At 38.7% G+C, this 23,405-nt stretch overlaps 1 protein-coding gene across 2 annotated transcripts in view; it reads right to left on the bottom strand.

Annotated features, from left to right (window-relative positions):
• INSR (insulin receptor) overlaps positions 1–23,043 on the bottom strand; it is an 86,044-nt gene extending 63,001 nt beyond the window's left edge. For both annotated transcript variants that reach the window (XR_015734368.1, XM_034437584.3), the window contains exons 1-2: positions 22,303–23,043; positions 6,087–6,635 (exon numbers count right to left, since the gene is read on the bottom strand). Coding sequence is in view for 1 of the 2 variants with exons in the window: in XM_034437584.3 (XP_034293475.2) it covers positions 6,087–6,635; positions 22,303–22,393 (640 nt within the window). In the remaining variant the exon portion in view is untranslated. The remainder of the gene's footprint in view (positions 1–6,086; positions 6,636–22,302) is intronic.
• Between the last annotated feature and the right edge of the window lie 362 nt (positions 23,044–23,405).

Genomic DNA, 23,405 nt, shown 5'->3' with positions numbered 1-23,405 from the left:
TATGATTTATATGCCGCCCTTCTCTGGAGACTCAGGGCGGCTTACAATACGTTAAGCAATAGTCTTCATACTTTTGTATATTTATACAAAGTCAGCTTATTGCCCCCATAAACCGGGTCCTCAATTTACCTACCTTTGAAAGGATGGAAGGCTGAGTCAACCTTGAGCCTGGTGAGGTTCGAACTTACAGTAATTGCAGACAGCTGGTGTTAATCACAATGCTATCAGTCTGCTGAGCCACCAGGCCCTATTCCCTATTCCCTAGGCCCTATTCCCGTGAAGGAGAGGCATTAAGGGGAAACTTCTAAAGCATTTATTGCATTTACTATCAGACATTGGTGAATAGTTCTGATCTGACCCCTGTAAGTCATGCTTTGGTTATCTCTCAAAGAAATTCCTGTAATGCACTTTACATATGGGGATACTTTGAGGTAAAGCCAGAAGCTGCAGTAGGCCCCATCCTCTCCTCTCCTCTCTTCATTTCTGGAGCAGCAGACTCCAAGAATTCCCAGAAGTTTACAACAACAACAACAACAACAACAACAACAACAACAAATAAAACAGGGTATAGTGACCAGGTTTCTGTTAAGATATTTCTTAGTTGGAACATATATGATACCACTTCTGGATTATCTCTACTCTATTATTTTCCAAATCAAGTGCTAGTTTTGATTTATAACCCTCTGATGCAACTTGGATATTGCCTAACAGAATGATTTCCACAATAATTCAAGAGTTAGGAGTTCCATTCAGCCATTAAGATCTCTTCAGGTACTTCATAAAATGGAGGCCCTGTTAAGATCCAAAGCATTCTCAATAGAGGCATTTTCAATATAAAATTCCTTGTGATCCAAGCTTCACCTTTAAATGCTTTTGAAAGAAATTTGAAAACCCATTTTTATAAACTGCTGACATCTTTTTGATTTATATTTATGACTTGTGTTTGATGACTCTTGGTAAAAATGTGTTTTAGTGTTAATTGTATTGCTTTTATTATTTGTTTCATTAACTGTTTATTAAATATTGTATTGTATACTACATTGGGCTAGCTTGCTGGAAAGTGTGCAGATTAAAAATATGACAATTAAGAAAAAATTAAAAGTAATGCTTAGAACAGAGTCTCAAAATAGACTGGCACACTAGCTACTTAGTTTCAACAAACAGGCAACCATAGTTCATTCTGATAGCCTGAAGTTGCCTTTCAGGATGGTCCCAACAATGTACTGTATATTAATAGGTAACACCTTTGGTGCTAGCACTCAGTGTGGGCTTTGGAAAGGATGCTTGTGCAATCTGGCAGGATAACAAGACTGAATAAAAAGATCAAAACAGAGAATTGTCAAGCCAAAATATATTGTATGTAATCATCACAGATTGACTTGACACTTTTAATTTATTTTCTTTCAATTTTTTGTAGGTGCGAACCGATTTTTTTTTTGTCAACAACATTGAGGGTGAAGTATAAGGCATAAAAGTATTAGCCAATGCTTGAACATGACTAGTTGATGCTTGGCAATGAAAAGCATACTCTCTGATCTGTTTGGTAATGAAAAGTACACTAGTTACTGGAGCAAACACTGCATTTGCAAGGCATAGTTTTGCCTCTAGTGTCTTAATAACCAAAATACTGAGAACAGCTTACTCAAACACAACTTCATTTCAATTTTGAACAGCTGGTATTTGGAAGAATTCTGAGAGACAACAATAAAGGAGTCTGATACTTAAATCCTGAGGTGGGAAACACTTTTAGGGGGTCTTTCTATGATAATTTATAGAAACAATAGTTTTAATTCTACTCCAAAGAAGGAAAAAGACCTTAAAACACACTCTGTATATCTGTGTATATGTATATACATATTATGTACCCTATATATATATGGTGAGTGCAGAGGTGGGTTCTACTTACCTTTACTACCAGTTCGCAATGGGGCCGCAGACGCTTCTGCGCATGCGCAGAAGTTTCCTGATGACATCGGAGTCTGTGGACGGAGCCTCCTGCCGGTTTTACTACCAGTTCTATAGAACTGGTCCGAACCGGGGGCAACCCACCACTGGGTGAGTGTATCTATATGTATACACACATTCACAATACTTACATACATACCATACATACAACACAGAAAATGAATGATCATCACAATTATTTATTTATTTATTTATTTATTGGTTCGATTTATATGCCGCCCTTTTCCGGAGACTCAGGGTGGCTTACAATGCGTTAAGCAATTGCCTTCATACTTTTGTATATACCTGCTTAGTAAGGCTTTCGGCCCCTTCCAAGCGGTGTTCTTTTTTATACAAAGTCAGTTTATTGCCCCCACAATCCGGGTCCTCATTTTACCTACCTTGGAAGGATGGAAGGCTGAGTCAACCTTGAGCCTGGTGAGATTTGAACTCGCAGTAATTGCAGGCAGCTGGCAGCTAAGTGCTACTTAACAGCACTTTACTCCGCTGTACCACCAAGGCTCTTGGTAGTGCAGCGGACAACTTTGCTGCTCCCATTCTTTTCAAGTTTTGTTATATTTTATTGTGTTCAGCTTTCCTCCAGTAAACTTTCTTCTGTTAAATGGACCACCTTCCACTCCATTTAATACTAACCACTAGAATAAATTGTTTTTTAAAACAAGCAGCTTACTCTTCATATTAAGAGTATATGGTAAAATGCTCCTTTACAGTCGATATTTTTTATAAAATCCACTATTTCTAAAGCTTCAAATGAAACATTAACATCCATAATGCTAATTCCTTCATTGCTTTCAGTCCTGTTTATCATACAAAAAGTTACTGTGAATGAATTCAAATATTAATGACAAGGCAAGATTTGGGATTAAGTACATGTACCAGCAAAAAGATTCAAGCTCACATTTTCACATTCCCCATATTCTAGCATCTTAAACTAGCAAAACTATGAATTGCTCATAAAACAGTTGGCCCACAAGCAAGAATAAAATTCATCCAAGGCTGCATTCTGACATACAAGGCTATGTTTTTTATTATGCAAAGTCAAAATTTGAAATTCACTTTTAGAGTAATTTTCAAACTGCAGCTGGATTGTTATGATAAACTGTAACAGGACAAATCAGAAATGCTATAATGGGTACAGCAGTCTCCCCAAAGATGGCATTCTTCAAATAAAGACTTCACATCTTCAGAGTTCTCATGCAACATAGGATAGAATTGATTAGTAAGGTGATGGGTCCTTGATGCTCTCTGAATTTGGTTTTCTTGCAGACATTTCATCACCCAAACTAGGTAACATGATAATGTAACCTAATCTGCATAATGAAACATCTGCAAGAAAACAACTTAACTTAGAGAGCACAAAGGACCACTCATTTCAACCCTGAGCTACAAATATTCTCCTCCATCTATTAGCAAGCTGTTGGAGATGGTAGTGGCTTTTCAGCAGAAATGGGAAGTTTCAACCAAAGGCTTGATTATCTCCTGAAATATATATTTTAGTGGTATATGACATCTGTGGGAAAGGCATCCTTCTTTTATATATCCAAATTCAGAAGTGTAAGTACACAGAGAAATGAGCTACTTTCCATTTCTTTATACACAGAGGTGAATACAGGAGTACTGGTCTGGAAAAAGCAATTGAGACTTCTCTATCATCAAACCAGTGTTTGCTTGAGAACTCTTAGAAAGTACTTCATCTGACTTTCGTGGCGAAAGTAAACATGCTTTTTCCTCCTCTGATACCAGTAACAGGAAACATTTGTGTATGCTTCAAAAGGATTAATAAATATCACATCCATGAGAATGGGTCAAATAATCTAGTGCTATCATTAGGTTTGGTTTCCCATACTGTGAGTGGATGGGGCTGGGTGGGAGAAGGAAGTAGTATATGCAATAAAACTTGGCCTATGATTACAGAAATTCCCAGGACATTTAGAAAAAACACAAGAAGTAAATGGAAACAGTTGCTAAGTAATATTTCTACCTAAGTAAACAATACAAAGAACTGTTTCTCACATACACACACCTCTGAACTTTGTCACTTTCTAAAGACAAGTCAGTAGAAAAAGCAGAATTTTTTTCCAAAGTTATGAATCCACCAAAGAAGGACTTTCCAGAGTTACAAACTCACCAAAGAAAGTCTATTTAAGATTATGTGGGCTAGAAGTTCTTTTTGTGTTAGAAGGAAAAATCTTTCTCAACAGACCTAGACTTCAAAGATCAGCTCCCTGAATAGAGTGAATATTCTCAATCGCTATATTCATCCAGGGTTTTTTGTAGAACATTTGCTTTTCCTGTTCCATGAATTCAGCATATGGCTGTCTTTATACTAGTGCAGGGGTCTCCAAACTTGGCAACTTTAAGATTTGTGGATTTCAACTCCCAGAATTGGCTGGTGAGGAATTCTGGGAGTTGACGTCCTCAAGTCTTAAAGTTGCCAAGTTTGGAAACCCCTCCACTAGAGAAATTGAAACAAAATACATAGGATAATATCTCAAAAAACACAGGATAAGCAAATAAGACTGAATAACTATTATTTCAGAATAGATGCGTTTTTTTTTTCCAGTGGATATAAGCAGGGCTGAAACTGGGGGAAAGGACACTGCGGCATGGTAACAAAAATGAAAAATACAAATTTGTTTGGGGAAAAAACATTTTCCTTGGCAAAATTCAATATGAAAGCAAATAACAGAACTTTGATATTTTGTCCACTGAATTAAACAAAGGGGCTTGAATAGAATTTGGTGAACAATACACAGGGTCTTTATGGTAGAAACAGAATGCTTGTACACTATATGGAAACATATGGTCCAGTCTATATCATCAGACGTTTTTTCAGACTATGGCCTGAAAAAACATTTACTTAGCATACCACAGCTTCTGGCAAATAGGTACATACTGAGATAGACAAGGAAGTGACAGCTTTTTCAATAGCCTTCTACCACATGTCTAGAAGTCAAAGTAGAAGGGAGCTACTGTACAACTACAACCACAACTTCCGGGTGATCATTTTGAACAAAAATGTTCTATTAGGACAATAAACTATTTGCAACAAATGCCTTTAAAAGTTGGCAAATATACCCAGAAGAATTTCAGTAAATCATGATAGTTTGTCAAGTTAACATTTTTACTGTTGTTTATCCACAAGTACTGCTACTCAAAATGTTTTGGCCTTATAAAACAAATGAATAAATGGAAAACAGAACCTAGAAGAAAGCTTGAGATTATAAATAATGAGTTTAGTAATCAATTAAAAAGTTTTGTTTCTTCCCTTCTAGTAAGCCCTAAACACTGACAAGCAATTTCAAATGGGCATGATAAAGTTTTCAAGACAGCCAGCAGACACATAGATGCAACCAATTAATATAGTAAGCAGTTTTCTGCACTAAAACCAAGATTTTAGAAAATCATCCAGCTGGCAAATTAAGCTGCCTTTGGAATAAACACTGGCTCAAGATTCATACACACACAAACACAGACACACACACACAGACACACACACACACACAGAGGTATGCACATACATAGGTATGAAGAGTAAATCCTCAAGCAAAGCAATACAATCAGTCCACCTATGCACATGGGAGGAACTGTCCTATCAGTTATTTTTATTTTGCATTAAGGAATATCAAGAAAGCCTTACGCCCAATCATATTTGTTCAGCAGCTCAAGCATTTAAGTATTTAATTTATTACAATTCTTCAACAACTCAGATGAAGGTGTTTCCAAGGGTTTGTTAGGTGATCTTCCAGCTGAAGATAGAAAACTACAGAATTTGAGTGTTTATCCTGTATTACCTATGCAGAATACAATTATTTCTTCTTCAAAGTCAGATGAAGAACATCCATTTGCTGTAGGATGGAAAGGGTTCAGAGATTTATAGACCATTAGTACGCAACCTACAGCATTCCAGAAATTGTTAGAACTATAACTTGCAGCAGCCTCCAGCTAGCCAATGATGAAGGATAAGGGAAACTGTAGATCAGCTGGTAATAAGACACTTGATAAAACTAGAATTGTGACAAAGCAGCTAGAATGGGAGACCAATCATTTTACAAAACAACTTGCTTTCAGGACAAGCAAAAGAAATTACATATAGCAATAACCTGAATTCATCAACTTACCTCTCTGGCAATGGGCATGACTCCAACAACGCTCAGTGAAATCACCATTGACCACAGTCTGAGGACAGGTGCTTTTTCCTTGCATTATTCCTGGGCATACATCTCCACACTCATTATTATCTTTGTTATCAACAATATAATTATCTTCTACAGAGTCCAAAATCCGAGACCAATCAATAGTTGACAAAAAGCAGAGCTCAGCATTCTTTTCAATCCGTACGGACCCTCGAGTAATGTTCATCAGACTGTAAAGGCCAATCTCTTTCAAGTGAACCATCTCAAAGATGACCAAAGCATAATTGAAAAAGAGATGAGTCCCACGAATCACAGTCAGATTGGGGAAAAGCTTCCTGAAGCTCTCCACACCGTAGACTCGGAATAGCAAGATGTATTCAGTTACCATCGTCAGCATAGGAAAGCTGAGATCTCGAAAATCCTCAGCCTTAGTTCTGAACAAAAGCAAGATCTGCAAATGTCCCTCAATCACAGTACAATTCTCAAGCATGCTGAAATTGGTCATGTTATTCCGGATGTCTATACTTGGACAAACTGGAAGAAAGAAAAGAAAAGTATTATTTTCAAACTGATAAACATTCCACTGATTATTTTCAATGTTACGGTTATCTTTATAACTAACCACCCATCCAAACGTACTCATTTAAAGTCTTCTTTGTAAGACAAGGTACAGGTAGTCCTCGTCTTATGACTACAATTGGGACCTGAATTTTGGTCATAAGTCATGACAGTCGTAAGTTGAGGCACCTACATGATTGGATCCGATCTTACAATCATTTTTATGGTAGTTGTTAAGCAAATCATGTTATCCTAAGCCCGAATCCATCCTCCTTAATAGGCATTTTTTTACTGTAAATTGGCAAAAAGACAGAAACCAGCATAAAAAAGCATTGCAAATCATAGTCATAGGATAACTGGATGCTGCAAGTAAGTAAAAATATGAGCCAGATTCCGAGTGCCTGAAATGCAATTATGTGACCACAGGAGTGGAGGAGGTGAACAGCACCTTATGATGCCTGAAGTGCTTTACAAGTCATAAATCATCCTCTCTGACGTTGTTGCAACTACAGGTGGTCATTAAATAAGCAGTCATAAATCAAGGACTACCTGTACTTCAAATACAATTTTTCTTGTAAAAACAATTAATAAAACTAAGATGTTATTAAATTCACTACACTCTGCTCAGTGATAGATAACATAGCAAGCAAGTAATACAACAGCCAACATCTCAGGGATTTACTGTTTCAATACAGTAACATGCCACTGCCCAATATTGTAAATAAAACCAGCTAACTATAATCATGCAAAAATACGTAATTCTTGTTTAGTTTTCTTTATTTTCAGTAGTTGTGCTATGTATCATTGTTTAAAAAGCAATTAACATTTTGGCTTCATTCTCATTGCAGAAGCTAGTCTGTGGCAGCTTATACTTTCAAATTTTAGATGGTGACTACATGCAATAGAAAGTTCCCCTAAGGGAGTGGGCCTCCATACAAACTCTCTAAGGAAGTCACCTTAGCACCATTTCCCAGTTTATCACAACCTTCAGTTTCAAAACATTTGGATGATCTAATATAACAAATCCAACATACATTCATATCCCCCACACTTTTTAATTAATTCTTAACATCGCTTGCCTTTTAACAAATTTAAATACTGTTTTCACGCTTTTAATATTTTATTGTACACTGTCCAGAGTCCCTCTGCGGGCTGAGATGGGCAGTTCTCAAATATGATAGCTAGATAGCTAGACAGATAGACAGACAGACAGACAGACAATCATGATCCAGATTACAATAACTATTTCAAATTTAAATGTACATTTTTTCAAATTTGACTGTTCAAATTTAAATATGGCTTTTGCATGGGTTTGTATTGTACATCAGTCGTACCTGTTCCTACATCAGGGGGCTCTACTAACTGGCACTCATTCCCTTGTTGCATCCCATTTGAATTTCTGTAATGCTGTGATTCTCCCCCCAATTATATTGAGCCATTCCAAATAGCCTGATATATCCAGGCCATTTGCACTAACATGAAATATTTATTACCTTATATATTTTAAAAGGCAATGTTATTAATATTGATTACTGAATGTGTATGTGGCAATCAGAAACCTAAAAAAACAATTTCCCCTGGTTTGAATAAATGGATACAAATATTATACTAAGATTTAATTTGATTGGTTTGGTTTGGTCTTAGCATTAGTGTAGCTCTAACACTGTGGTTTAGGAACCATTGCTTATGGCTAAGTTTGTTGTAGGAAACTGGCCAATTATAGTTTTCAATAAGCCATGTTTCTGATATAACCCTGTACATGTACATTAACTGTACATATATAGCTACTGTATTAGTCCAGAAGTATAATTTTAAAATATTTGAGGCCTATGAAATAATTTGCATGCACAAAACATAGATCATCAGATATAGCCTACAAAAAACCTCCCAACCTGAGTATTAATATATCACTAAGTAAATTTGGTTTCTAGTTGTTGGGAATCATGGGCCTTTAGGTACCTATTTGGAACCTATTTGTGCTTCACAAAGCTGTTTTCGTTGTCTCATAAAATAAGTAAGAAAGAATTCTTATTATTTGTTTATAATAGTATTCTAAGTTTTATTTATCCTTCTGTATAATTGGGTCCAATTCTGAGAGACTATTTGAACAAGTTCCTGCAGGTTCCTTGGCAAAGTTTTTCAAAAGTGATTTGCCATTATTTCTTACTAGGTTTAAGAGAAAGTGATTGGCCCAAGGTCACTCAGTTGGCTTTGGGCCCAAGACAGGGCTAGAACTCACGACCTCAGTTTCTAGCTTGAGGACTTTAACCACTACACCAAAATACATCTAGACAGAGCACTTTATTACCTTCTTGTTTTAACTGCTACTAACAAATACAGGGTGCATTTGAGATTTATCTCTATAGCCTTATCCATTTTTCAATTTATAAAACTTTTAGATTTCTAAAACTTTTTAAGATTTTAAAATCAGATTTGTAGGGATCCATTTTTTTAAGTTTACATATTTCAGTGCTTCCAACAGTTTACTGCCGCCCGAACCCGCGATCCCCTTCCCGATTCCAAACATGGGGTGTGTGCAGAGACAAAAAAAAGTGTACCGTGTTTCAGGTGGCAGATCTGGCCAGGAGGAAAGAGAAGAGTCTGCTGAGAAGGAGGACGGGGGCACGCGGCTCTGCAATGTGCAGAAAAACACTTTCAGGGGGCAGCGCTACAATCTCCTCCCCGAATCCAAAGCACTTCCCAGTTCCCCGCTGCATATTGCAGGGGAACTGGCCGCCACCTGAAGCGCGACTCTTGAGGTTTGCATTTTGGAATCCGGGCAGTGATGGCTGGAAAGGAGGAATGTTTAGGGGCTCCCATTCAGCTCGGCTTGGCTCCTGGGCGCAGAGAGGGTTAGGCAGCGGCGGCGGCTCCTCACATTGCTGGGGAGTGAAGTCAGCGCAGCCAGAGGGGTGACCAGCCACAAATCATGTCACCCGCCTTGTTCCCCAAAGCTGCTGGACAGATTCCTCCCCGCCCACTGTCCCAAAGAGGGAGGGTTGTTCCTCAGGCTGTGCCCCAACCCAGATCCCTGCCGCCTGGAACTGGCCAAAAATGGCTGAAGGGTGGGGGCCGGCGGGTGGACGGGGCTACATTCGGCGTATAAGACGCACCCAGATTTTCACCTCCTTTTTGGGGGTAAAAAGGTGCGTTTTATACACTGAAAAATACAGTAATAGGATTTACCCACCATCATTAGAATAGCAAAAGACACAAGGCTTACTACATTGCACAATCCCTTGGAGCATCTCAATCATCAAACCCCAGAACCCTATAAAAGTCCAACCACTCACTTAGCCATGTTGTCAGCCACCCCAGAAACATGCTGCTGTCACTGAAGTTTCTGGAAACCAAATAAATAGAGATCTTCTTTTGTTGTAGCCATCCTCCATTTTATTTCCAGCGTCTTTCTCCTGGCTTAGAACCGGACTGGATTTTTCTTCCAACACTGGTATCTATGCAAAAGCTATAGATAGCTTTCTGAGCCTGGGACGCTGCAACTGTCATAAATATGTGCTGGTTACCAAGTACCCAAATTTGGATCACATGACTTGGGGATGGTGCAACGGTTATTAAGTATGAGTCCTCATACTTTGTAAGTGTGAGTCCCTTTTTAAAGTGGTGTTGTAATTTCAAATGGTCTCTAAATGAATTGTTGTAAACCGAGGACTATCTGTGTAATAATGACAATGATCCCTAGCCTTAACAAGGATAATTGGGAATGACTGGGTTTGCAGCAATGGTGGATTGCCCCCGGTTCGACCGATTCACAAGAACTAGTAGTAAAATCAGCAGGAGGTCCCGCCCACCGCCCTGGATGTCGTCATCAGCGATCTGTTGCAAACTGGTAGTAAAGGTAAGTAGAACCCACCCCTGATTTGCAGGATTTTGCTGGCAAAAGCCACCAAACAATCTTTTGTACTAGCAGAATACATTGGAACAAGCAGGAAAATATTTAGCTGTCCAGCATACTTCATTTGCTACCTTGTAGACAATTTGTCTGTCTGAATAGAGAAGTCAGATTACCACACAGACTTTGATTTCAATTAATATTCCACACAAACATATCAGTTTTGGGAAATGCAGTTTGAAAAACAGCATGTAAATAATTAAAATGCTGTTTATGATTAGAGTAAAGGTTATTTAATGATTTACAGAGAAATAACATAATTAATAACTCATTGGCTTAAAAAAATTAGGAAAATCCATATGTAGAAGAGATTTTAATAGGTCTTACTTTTTGCGGTATTATTTTAATGAAGTAATGAATTTGTTGATTTAATATATATTATTTTATTGCTTGATTTTTTTTCACTGCGGTAATAAAATAAATAAAAAAGAAAAGGGCCCAAGTCTTACATGTTCTCTCAGTAGCCGAGTCCAAAGGACAAATCATGGAATGCAAAAAAACAATTTGACTGCTTTGAGCTTCCTCTTCACTTACAGGGTGGGGAGTGGAAATCATCAGTTTTGTGTCCCCATTCTTATTGTGATCATCAGGATGACAAACATCAGCCCAAGGTACAAAACGGGAAGCTCTTATCTTTCTTAGAACTGTATGTGGTTTTGGTAATAATTGGGATGATCAACTAATCCTCTTTCTTAAAATACCTAATAACCCTAACAAACATATTGTCATATTTCATAGTATGGGGCTTACTTCACTCACGTGTGGACACCCATGGAAACCTCTGATCCAATGCCCTGTGCTTGCTTTTCTATGTGGCACATTGTAATTCAATTTAGGCACATTCATCTACAGGAGATAGAGGCATTTTTAATCAGAGACTAAGATTATGAGGTCTTCCAGGCCTATGGCAAGTATGGCAAGTAGCCTGTTTAATCACACATATAGCATTTTTTTCCTAAGATCTAAGAAAAAGCTCTTAATGCCTGCTTCCACAATATTTGTGTCCAGAGGGGATAGAAGAATGTGGCTATTTGTGCTATAAAAGCCAGCTCAATTGGTGACAATTTCACAAATAAACACACACCTCTTACTTGCCTCATCACAAGAATGAAGCATTCATAAACAATGATTTTACAACTCTGGGATTACTCCGACTATTATGTTCACTTGTCAAAATAATCTCCACTATTACAGTTACTTGGAATGTGCATGTATTCATTGTAGTTGAGGTAAAGTATATAGGTCAAACCATAATTCTGCGGTATTGCTTGAGGTTATAATCTTTCAGTAAGAAAACCACAGACTTTTGTAGCATTCGATTCATGAAGCAGCAAGATCCTACACTAAGCAAACAAAACAGTTCAGATTTAATGTGAATTTTATTTCATCACATGCAATCAAACCCTCAGAGGTAAACAGATGGGAGGGATTAGTATTTCCACAACATCCATTTTAATGCCTAACAAAGCAATGCCCATAATTGCTCTTCTGTAAATTAGTATCTCAGTTAACAACCCTGTATGCAACTAAGATGTACCTAGCACTATGGCCCATCTAAATAAACTCAAAAAGCCTCAGCACTTTGAACTCACTTTTTCATGTGTGTGTATCTGTAACATGGCAGCCAATCAAAGGCAGCTATGCAACAATTGTTCAGTCTCTGGTGCTATCCATTCTATCACTGACAAAGTGCCCTGCAGCCATTTGACTGAAATGGGAGAAGGCTGCAGGGCATTTCTTAAGCAGCAAAAGGAGGATCTGAATATCTACATTACTATGAGCAACACATCCATTTGTCATATTAGCCTCCTGTCATCTTAGGGAACAAAAAGCACTGCAGTTGCTTGCCTAAGAGCAGTCTGGAGCAACAGAAAAGCCATTCCAGAGACTAAAAACTTTCTTAATTAGTTTCAAAGCTAGAATTATATGTACCAGCAGAGAATGTTAAATTACATCTAACACCCTGGGTCTCTTTTTAATGTATATCTTGGCCCTAATACAGGGACTAGCAAAACATAGAATATTAAACACTCAGTTCACACGTTCTTTTAGTTATGAGTCCTACTTAACAGAATACACTATTGATTGAATACACCTAAGATAAATGTGCATAAACTCCTTTGACTCCTAAACCAACTTCTAGTGCTATACAAATTAAATTAGAAAGGGAAATAAAGGCAACCAAACACCCTAATATCCACAAAATTACTCTATACTCTTTATGTGCATGATTGCATTCCCATTCATGCTATAATACTATTACTAAATTTGCAGATGATACAACAGTGGTGGGACTCATCTCCGGGGGAGGGGGGGAATGAGTCTGCCTATCGAGATGAGGTGGACAGGTTGCTTCTGTCCTGTGGAGACAATAACTTGGTCCTTAACACCAATAAGACTAAGGAGCTTATAGTGGACTATAGAAGGAATAGATCAGATATCCAGCCCTTGCTTATCAATAGAGACCGAGTGGAGCAAGTTTCTGGGTGTTATCATTTAAGTTTCTGGGTGTTATCATAAAAGAGGACCTGACCTGGGGCATCCACATTGCAGCACTGGTCAAAAGGGCCCAGCAGAGATTACACTACCTGAGACTTCTCAGGAAACAACAACTGAATGAAAAACTGTTGGTGACCTTCTACCGCTGCACCATAGAGTTTTTTTTAACTTACTGCACCTGTGTATGGTTTGCCAACTGCACAGTGGCAGATAGGACAGCGCTCCAGAGGGTTAATGTCACTGCCCAGAGGATTATTGGTTGCCTTCTCCCCTCTTTGGAAGAGCTTTATAGCTCCCGCTGCCTTAAGAAAGTTCAAAGCATTCTTAAAAATCCATCTCATCCTGGGCACCCTTTTTTTGAACTATTACCATCTGGCAGACAGTACAGGATAATAAAAACAAGGACAAATAGGCTGAAAAACAGCTTCTATCCCAGAGCAATAACTATATTGAATTCTACTGTATAGTGCAATATTAATGCAATATCGGTTTTCAGTTCAATTGTACAGAATGTGAAGGATGTGTGTTTGTATTTGTATTTTTATAATTATAATGTACACTGAAGATGGCATTTAATTTCATTGTACAAGGTGCAATGACAATAAAGTAAACTAACTAATTAACGAAAAGCCATTTATACTTAGTCCTGACAAATGCCATCACTGTGGTTAATACCAACATGATCTAACAAGCTGGACTAATGTCCTAGGAGCCCTTTTCACAAATGGAGGGGAAAAAAAAACAGAAGCCACGTAAGAAAACAATATTTTTCTAGCAGAAATTGTCTCATAAACGCAATCACTGCAAAACATTTAACAACCTGGTTTCTTCAGTGCTGAGTCTGCAACTTGGGCCAGATTTAGACTTCGTTCCACCACAGGAGCCCTACTGGCACAACACAGAATGTACAACCTTCTTATCAATAGTCTTAAGTACGTGTTTCTGAAGACTGCAAAGCTAGCTTCATAGATGCATTCTAGTGTAATTAAATTACAAATGCCACTTTGTGAGTAATCATTTAAGACCCATTAATTAAAAAAATATTAACTTGGCAACATTACTGTGAAATCTGGAACAATTTGGTTGCTCAACAGGATTCTTTTGGCATTTATAGCTAAGTTGTCTCATAAATCATCAATGGAATTTTTTACTCTGCTTTAAAGCAACACTGCATACTTCTGGTACCTTAAAAGGTAATACAGGAAGGGTCTCAGGACAAATAACTATCTCTGCTTTAATGTTTGTGAAGATTAACAGAGAGAGAACAAAATAGCAATTATTTTATGGATTTCTTATACTGCAAATGATGTATTAAGATAAAAACTGAGTAAAATCCCTGGATTTAAATAATAAAACATTTTAAGTCTTAATGTGATCAAATTCTAAAGCCACCAAACAACTTTGAGTGGCTTACACAGCATTAAAAATAATCTATATATATATAAAAGCGAAAACCACTCATGCATTAATCACGAAATCTCCAGAACCATAAAGCCTACAAACTTGAAATTTGCCACTTATGTTCCTCTTAGCTTCTAGGTGCTAAGAAAGGATTTTTCAAAATGACCATCAGAGCATTAGTACTTCCTATATTATTATAACACACTCTGATGCTAATTAGTTAGACGTTCTACTCCCCCTCCCAACTTGAAAATAACTCTGGAGAGAATGGGACAGCATAGGACAGGCTTCTGTGGGGCAAGCCTCATGGAGAGAAGGGGTTAGAAAGCCTGAGGGAGAGAAGGGGATAGGATAGGAAATGTTTCTATGGGGCAAGGCTGAGGGAGAGAAGGGGAGGGGAGAGGAGAGGCTTTTGTGGGGTCAGCCTGAGGGAGAGAAGGGGATAGGAGAGGATCTATGGGGCAAGCCTGAGGGAGAAAAGGTGATAGAGAGGAGAGGCTTCTGTGGGGCAAGCCTGAGGGAAAAAAGGGAAGAGGAGAGGCTTTTGTGGGGCCAGCCTGAGGGAGAGAAGGGGTAGGATAAGAGAGGCTTCTGTGGAGCCAATCTGAGATAGAGGAGAGGAGAGGCTTTTGTGAGGCCAGCCTGAGGGAGAGAAGGGGAGAGGAGAGGATCTATGGGGCCAGCCTGAGAGAGAGAAGGGGATACAGAGAAGAGGCTTCTGTGGGGCAAACCTGAGAGAAAGAAGGGGAGAGGAGAGGAGAGGCTTCTGTGGGGATAGCCTGAAGGAGAGAAGGGGAGAGGACAGGAGAGGCTTCTGTGGGGCCAGCCTTAGGAAGAGAAGAGGAGAGGAAAGGAGTGGATCTATGGGGTAAGCCTGGGGGAGAGAAGTGGAGAGTAGAGGCCAATCGTAACTACTGATTAATTTTCAAACTCTAAGTGTCAATTTATCAAGCCCGATCACATAGTTTCGTAGCAGAGCACGGGTATTCAGCTAGTTTAAAAATAAAAATTAGAAAGCACCAATAACAAGCAATTGCATTGAAGAAGAAATAACCACCCTAGCACCACAGTTACAATACATTTAACAAGAGCTCCATCCTTCCTCTATCCAAGCTTATCTAAGCCTGTGAGAAACAGCCCTGTTCTCATTAAAGAGCCTTCAAAGCCCTTTTAGAGGTCAGCATTGTATTACCTTTTTGACCAGTTGGATGCTTGTAAAGTCCACAAGTAGCCACAGCAGCTGGCACTCATAGGCATTATAGCCACTGGACATTATCCTTCTTTCCAAATTCTGTTTTAATCTATATTTTATTAATGGAAAACCTTAAGGAAAATATTTTAACAAACCTATAACAAACAACATATACTTGTCAGCTTCATCCATATATTTGCTAAAGTACCCCTAAAGCAAGACTAGGTATTTTCCCCTAAAAATTGATTTATAAAATGGGAAAGTCAGTACAGAGTTGCTGATAGTCAATGGAGATAGATGTGGTTTTCTTACCTAACATCCTTTGGCAGAAGCATCTATGATTTATGGTTCTCTAAAGAGAGGTTGGGACAACCAAGATTGTAGCTAATCACTTTTACTACAGATTATTCCCAAACAGAGCCTTGGTAGTACAGTGGTCTAAAGCAGCCTGTTATTAAGAACAGCTGCCTGCAATTACTGCAGGTTCGAATCTCGCCAAGGCTCAAGGTTGACTCAGCCTTCCATCCTTTCTAAGGTAGGTAAATTGAGGACCCAGTTGTGGGGGCAATAAGCTGACTTTGTATAAAATATACAAAAGAATGAAGACTATTGCTTAGCGCACTGTAAGCCGCCCTGAATCTCCGGAGAAGGGCGGCATAAATCAAATTAAAAAAAAAGAAAAAAAGAACCAGGGTAAAGAATTAGGACATGAGAACAGCTAAACTTTCAGCTAAAGGAATTTTATATAATCAGGCAGAGATGTTGTTAGCATCTATTCCACTAGCCGAACCAAATATCTGGTTAGATAAAAGGAGTGTGCTTTCTTCAAGGATTTGTTCATCAAGACAGTTCTGCTCAGCTTCCGAGGGTAATGAAGAAGTTCGATGTTTTACTTTCCTTTTAAAATTTGTTAAGGCAACTACCGTGTTTCCCTGAAAATAAGAACCTGTCATTTTTTTGAACCCTGGAATAAGCGCTAGGCCTTATTGCCATGCACTCAAAAGCCTGATTGGGCTTATTATCAGGGGATGTCTTATTTTGGGGGAAGTAGAAGGCCATAAACAAGTCTGATACTGGATTACGAAGCATGAAAGGGAAAAAAAACCATGATTTTTAAGAAAGTGATGATCGCTAACCAAGAAATCCTTATGAGAACATGCAATTCTGATAAGATCTGCTTTGACATAAAGCTATCATCCTTTTCATTCTTCTTTCTTTGGGTCTCTCCATACAGGTACCCAAAAATCATGATCTGCTTGCTTCTCTTTCAGTTTCATATCCAACTTGGCACAATTCGTTTTATGTGTTTATAGAAGTGCAACTGAAAGCTAAATTATATATAAGAGGTGCTTGGTTAAATGCTATATGATAAATGAAGCCAAATCAGCAGCACAACATCTCTGCAGCAAAGACAACACCAATTACCAATATTCCAGTCTTGGGCATAAAATGAATCCAGTTCAAAGTCTGCCAATTCAGCTCAACTATAAGAAGTAACAGCCCCAGAAAGTCATGGAATGAAACCAGGCAAGGGGGAGGGGCACAGTTTATTATATAAGCTAATTTAATAGTATACCCTTCAGCTATCAAAGAGTAAAGTCAAAATAGCACTTTGCTGGGGCAATTCTGGAATGCAAGTGTATGTTTACAGTAAATAATCTGAGTAAGAAACCTTCATGACTCATATGAAGCTTTGGCTTTTTGTATGGGGAGCACTGGAGAACAGAACAGAAGACCTCCGGCCATGAACAGAAGAAAGATGTTAATACAAACATAAAGTTGTAATACATTTCAAAGCATACCTTTTATTTATATTTAAAATATTCTGGGAGAAAGATATTTATAATTTCACTTGCCAGCAAATACCATCATGTTAAACTGCATATCCTTCAGTTAATTCAAATAAAATCAGGGCAAGTTCACTGGCAATCCAAAATGCTTAAAATAAGGAATTATTTTAAGAAAGCAAGTTGCCTGTCTGATCATTTATTTTTCCTTCTGTAGTATGAAAATAATATCTTCTTACTAAACTACACTAAAGCTACAAATGAATACACTAGCATTTAAAACCTTTGGAGAAGCATATTGCCTGACTGTTTTCATTTTTTTTCATTAACATGTTTCAAAGTCATAATAATTAAAGCCCTTATATTGGAAAAAGTGTAAGTCAGATGAATTCAAATTTAAGCCTAGATCTATCAAGGCTTTTCTCCATACACAAGGTTTCAAAAGTCTTTTTATTTTTGAAGTTGGAAAACGCCTTATCTAAATTTTTATTTAAAGAATCACATTTATGATATTACTGTAGAAACTAGGGAAATGCATGGCTGTTGACTAGTTTAAGCTTTGAGTTTTAGGGAAAAAAAATATTTGCTTGGGGAAAAATACCAAACTCCAACATAGAACAGATAAATCTAATTCAGTTAATAAACTGCCATCACATGCTACAGTAGTACTACTATTATTTTCTGCAGGAACTTGTTTAGGTTTCTTTCATTTACCTCATTTTGCTTAAATGCCAATGCCTACCCACAAACATATTTTGTTTATTTAAAGGTAATGCTTACTACATTAAAAAGAAGTTACTTTGTACCAGCTAGCAAATGCTGTAAAATATTTGTTTTTGTGTATGTGTTCAGAGAGAGATAGAGAACCCTCAAGATGGAACTGTGTGTTTTCTTGGCACAACTCAAAAACCCAGAATGCCAACCAGCATTTTGCATAAAAGAATGCTAACATAACCTCTCTGGCAAAGAGTCATTTTGACTCCCTATTTTATATATAGCCAGTTCTGAATATATAGACAGGGATTGTACAATTATACCTCTGCATGTTCCCAATGCCACATTTGAGAGAAACCATTTTAGAACCTGATGCAGAAGGCAAATTAAAAACACTGGGAAGGAGAAACTAGGACCCATTTCAAAATATTTGTGGCAAAACATTAAAAGTGGTAGATCCAAAAAGCCTGGTTAAGCACAGGAATTATTTAGTTAACCTTAAGTGAAATGTTTCAACAACCAACATAAAATTTAATGTCTGTCTGTCTCTCTCTGTATGTGTATACATACACATACATACATACCCACACAAATTTGGATTTAATACTTTCCTTACATTGGGGACAAAGTGGTTCCCTTACTGAAATACGCCAAAGTGCCAAAAGAACTGCAACCATATCATATTCAAATGCCTGTTGGACCTTGAACTTTCCCTCCATAACTCGCAAAGTTTTTTCTTTAGGGAAAAAAAAACTTTTCATCTTGAAATAGTAGGCCTCTCCATGCAAAAGGCCATGTTTTATTTTTTACCCAATGCAATTCACAGCATGCAAAAATTCTCTAAGTTAAATTCATAGAAGAAATAGCTTTAGTCCCATCTAACGTTGCCAAATATATTTCTAATATTAATTGGCTCATTTTTCTAAACACAATACAAACCAAGGAAACTAGAAAATGGACGCAATTTTTACCCGTAGAAAAATAAAGGTATCATAACACGTATTGCTTACATCAGTGGTTTAGGCTTACAGTAGTTGATATTATAAAGGTAAAGGTTTCCCCTGTCCAGACGTGTCAGACTCTAAGGTGCAGTGTTCATCTCCATTCCTTAGCTGAGGGAGCCAGCATTGTCCAAAGACACTTCAATGATCATGTAGCCAGCATCATGATACGCTGAGGACCATGGAATGCTGTTACCGGCCCACTGAAGTGGTACCTATTTATCTACTCGCATTTGCATGTTTTCGAACTGCTAGGAGGGCAGGAGGTGGAGCACATAATAGGAACTCACCCTGTCAAGCAGCGCTTAAGTCTCTAACCCAGGCTGTCAGGTTTCCAGCTGACAAGCTTAGTGTCTTTAACCACTGAGCCACTGCACCTCTTTCCTTTATTTGGGGGGACACAATTCGCTGCTCCATTATGACAAGCAAATCTACCTTTTCCTTCCTCACAATAGAACATTTATAATCATTGTAACAGACAAGGAAGCTGATTGAGACAGAAAGAGGGTTGCAGACCCATAAAAGAACAAGTTTTCAATGGAATAATTCCTTGGCTGTATGGAAGTAATCCAGTTCAGTACTATTTACTTTTACTAATCCTTGAAATATGTATTGGAAAAATGGCTGGAAAATAGTCAATAAAACTGCAAAAGGCTTTAACTATTCATAGGCATGTACATGTACACACATAATAAACACAGCTATTAAAATAAGTTTAATAATTTCACTACTTCACAGAAAACATTACTGAACTCCTAATCAGTACTGCAACTTCACAGAAATGTAGTTTTCTATTTCTGAGCCACCTTTATGTCCAATCTGCAAAATGGGGACCTCAGCTTTTGTTTAATAATAATATATATATTAGTGCATTCACACAATTTAAAGAGCTATAGATGTATCCAGTGGTGGGATTCAGCCAGTTCGCACCACTTCGGGAGAACCGGTTGTTAACTTTCTGAGCAGTTTGGCAAACTGGTTGTTGGAAGAAATCATTAGGGCAGAGAACCGGTTATTAAATTACTTGAATCCCATCACTGGATGTATCTTATATTCTTGCTTCTTCCGTCCTGATGTTCAGAGGAAAGAAGAAGAAAAGCAAGATGTGATTTTGCTACTACTATAATTTAATTCTGGTTTATGCTTACCAAGTGTACACAAAGGTGCTTTCTTTCAAAAGGCAACTTGTTTTGCTTGAAGAAAGTCCAGTTGCCTTTTGAAAGAAAGCACCTTTGGGACAACCATGGCCTCAATGATTGAGAATCTCCATAGACATTCAACAAGTGGATAATCAGTGATGTTCTTCAGCAGTAGATAGAAAAAGACAGAGATGTATGGCTCATCCTATAGCCAATTTTACCCAGAAAATGCAAGAGCCTGGGCACAGAGAATGTTCTTTTACCATAAAATGTGATAAATATTAATGTCATCAAGTCACTATTAACAATAGTATAAACAGTACAGTTGTTAACATCCTTGAATGAGAAATCTATTGCCTGCCTCAAATGAGCTACTCTGGATTATAACATAACATTTTAAAAATCATTATTCCATCTAAGCCAGGATATTACGTGAAAAAAAAAGGTGATGCTTGAACTAGATACTACTGAAAGGCCCAAATATGAATCCTAAGAAAACACCTAAGAGTACAAATGTGATTAAATAAGAGTAATATTAATAATGTTACGTGAAATATACAATAGTATATATCATATAGAATATCAGCTGGCAAAAATATTCAGAATAAAATGTTACATGCAATTTTATTTATATTGTCGGAGGATTTAGTCTGGTTTTAAATGATCCTTTATGTGTTTAAGACCAATGTTTACAATGGTTAATACTTAATGGTTAATACTTGAATTTAGAGTATACGAAGGGTAAGCAGAATATAAACATATCAAAATAAATAAGTATACTTACACATCCAGGGTGTTATCCAATAAACATTTTTAAGAGTTCTGCTTATTTTAGAGTAGCAAAAAAGTAATTCTCCTACAGAATTCAATCACAATTTACACAGTAAAGTTTTTCTTTGATAGTGACAATATACTTTTGTCTATTTTGAAAAAACTTGAAGGGGATTCACACTAAATAATTCTTAGTAAAAGACACTAAAATATAAAATGTTAATGCAATTAAATATTAAATATTATTAAGCCAGTATCAGGTGAAGATACTTCTTGAGTTGTTTTAAAATTTCTACAAACTGCATGGAGTAGAGGTACTATAAAGTACAATAAATTAGTTGTCAAACTGTCATAAGATTTTTTATCACCATAAAACTCACAAACTGAGAATATGATATCCATATTACTATTACATTCTACTTAGGAAGCAAAAAGAGGCACCCATAGGACTCGTCCAGTCACTTTGTCAAGTAATACCTATTAAATTGCCAATACAATTATTACAGTAACAATGATCACAATAACAACAATATAAAAGATCCTCAGAAGCTTCAGAGCAAATACTTCTGGAGAAAAAATGGAATAGAAAACCCAGCCTTAGTCTCTCATTCAATAGATCCTCCCACTTTTGTAACTATTTGTGCCATTGCACAGGGCAAAACAGTTCAGGGGAAAACTTCAAAGCACACTCCCATGAAGGAAATTGTCTACTATAGGCACACATGTGCCTAGTTTTTAACTTAAATCTGACTGTGAGGAAAAACTCCAAAGTATCCCTCTATACCTCCCAGAGTCACTTAGGTAAGATGGGAGATGTAAAAATGGGATAGGATGGGATAGATAGATAGATAGATAGGAGATCTATAGATTAGATAAGAGATAGAAAGATTAGATAAAAGATAAATTAGATAAGAGATAGATAGATAGATAGATAGATAGATAGATAGATAGATAGATAGATAGATAGATGATACAGACAGACATCGCTGAGATCACTTGTCCTTGCACCGACAAACAAGTTATTTACCAAGAGACATACCTTTGGCAGCCCTAGGTAAGCGCTTCCAAATAACCTCACCCCAAGTAAGTGATATGAAGGCTGCCCCACAGCAATGCAACCAGCAAGACATGCATGCATATTACTGTTTCTGCCGCAGTTACTATTCAAACTAGGGCTTAAAAAAAAAGCGAACCACCACGACCCCCTTCCCTTCTTCCTCGGCACTCACCTTTGGCCAGGCTCCAGGTGCCCATCCCAGCCAGAGCCACGGCCAAGGCCAAAGCCAGGGCCGGCCCCGACCACCACCGCGTGGGACGCATGGCGAGGCGGCGACGGCGGCGGCGGCGGCTGTGGGCTGAGCTGTCAGGAGCAGTCGAGGCTCCGGGCCCGCTTCTGCGTCAGGCTCTGCAGGACCGCCGTTTGTGCTGCTGCGGTTCGGCGGGGCCTTCTCATACCCGCCAACGAGGGCAAGAAGGAGCCCGCCTCCTACCCGCGCCCGTCACCGACTGACAGGAGCGCTGAACGGCGGCGGTTGAGTCGGTCGGTGGGTCCGTCGGCGGTGAACAAAACAGCCCCGCCGCGCCGCGCCTCCTATCTGCCGCCAAGCGAGCCCAGCCGTGCGTCCGCCTTTCTTTCCCTCACGGAGAGCGGTGGGCACAAAAAACAACAACAACGAAGCCGCCCGCTATAGCCAAGGCCAACCCCGCTAAACAAGCAGCAGCCGCGGTGGCGGCGGCAGCAGCAGCAGCGGCGGAGCGTAGGGCGGAGAAGCGAAGAGCAACGAGGCGCGGCGAAGGGCCGGGCCTGATGGGTCCTGGTCCTCCTCCTCCTCTCCTCTCCTCCTCCCCCTTCTCAACTATGAGCCGGGCAGCCCTGGAGACGGGAGGGAAAAAGCGGCTCCCGGAGCCCGGACGGGAAGGCAGGGAGAATAGCCGCGCTCTCTTCGAGGGGCTTCGGCTCCTGACTGGCAAACGGGGGGTCGGTGTGTCTCATATATATATATGTATGTATACATATATGTGTGTGTGTATGTATATATATATATATATATATATATATATTTGACTTTTTGTCTTTTGGGCGGACGGGGGCTGAGGGGGGGGGAGCAGTGAGGGATCATTAATTGACGTAAGGACTGCTTGATACAGGCAGCGCTGCGCCGCCTCTCGTTTTTTTATGGCGGGTAGCGAGCGGGTGGTTCGGAGGCGCTCGAGGGGTTGTTTATTAACCGCTTGATCGCCTCATCGATGAATAAATGCCGGTCTCTTCCGTTGTGAGGCGAACCATTGATTTGCTGAGGGGGAGGCTGAGGCGAGAGGGGGCAGCACTCTC

The sequence above is a fragment of the Pantherophis guttatus genome, chromosome 1, assembly GCF_059756535.1.
Source record: "Pantherophis guttatus breed Tessera chromosome 1, ASM5975653v1, whole genome shotgun sequence".
Taxonomy (NCBI): domain Eukaryota; kingdom Metazoa; phylum Chordata; class Lepidosauria; order Squamata; family Colubridae; genus Pantherophis; species Pantherophis guttatus.
Note: the sequence above shows the minus strand (reverse complement) of the source record. Positions and strands in the feature narration are given on the sequence as shown.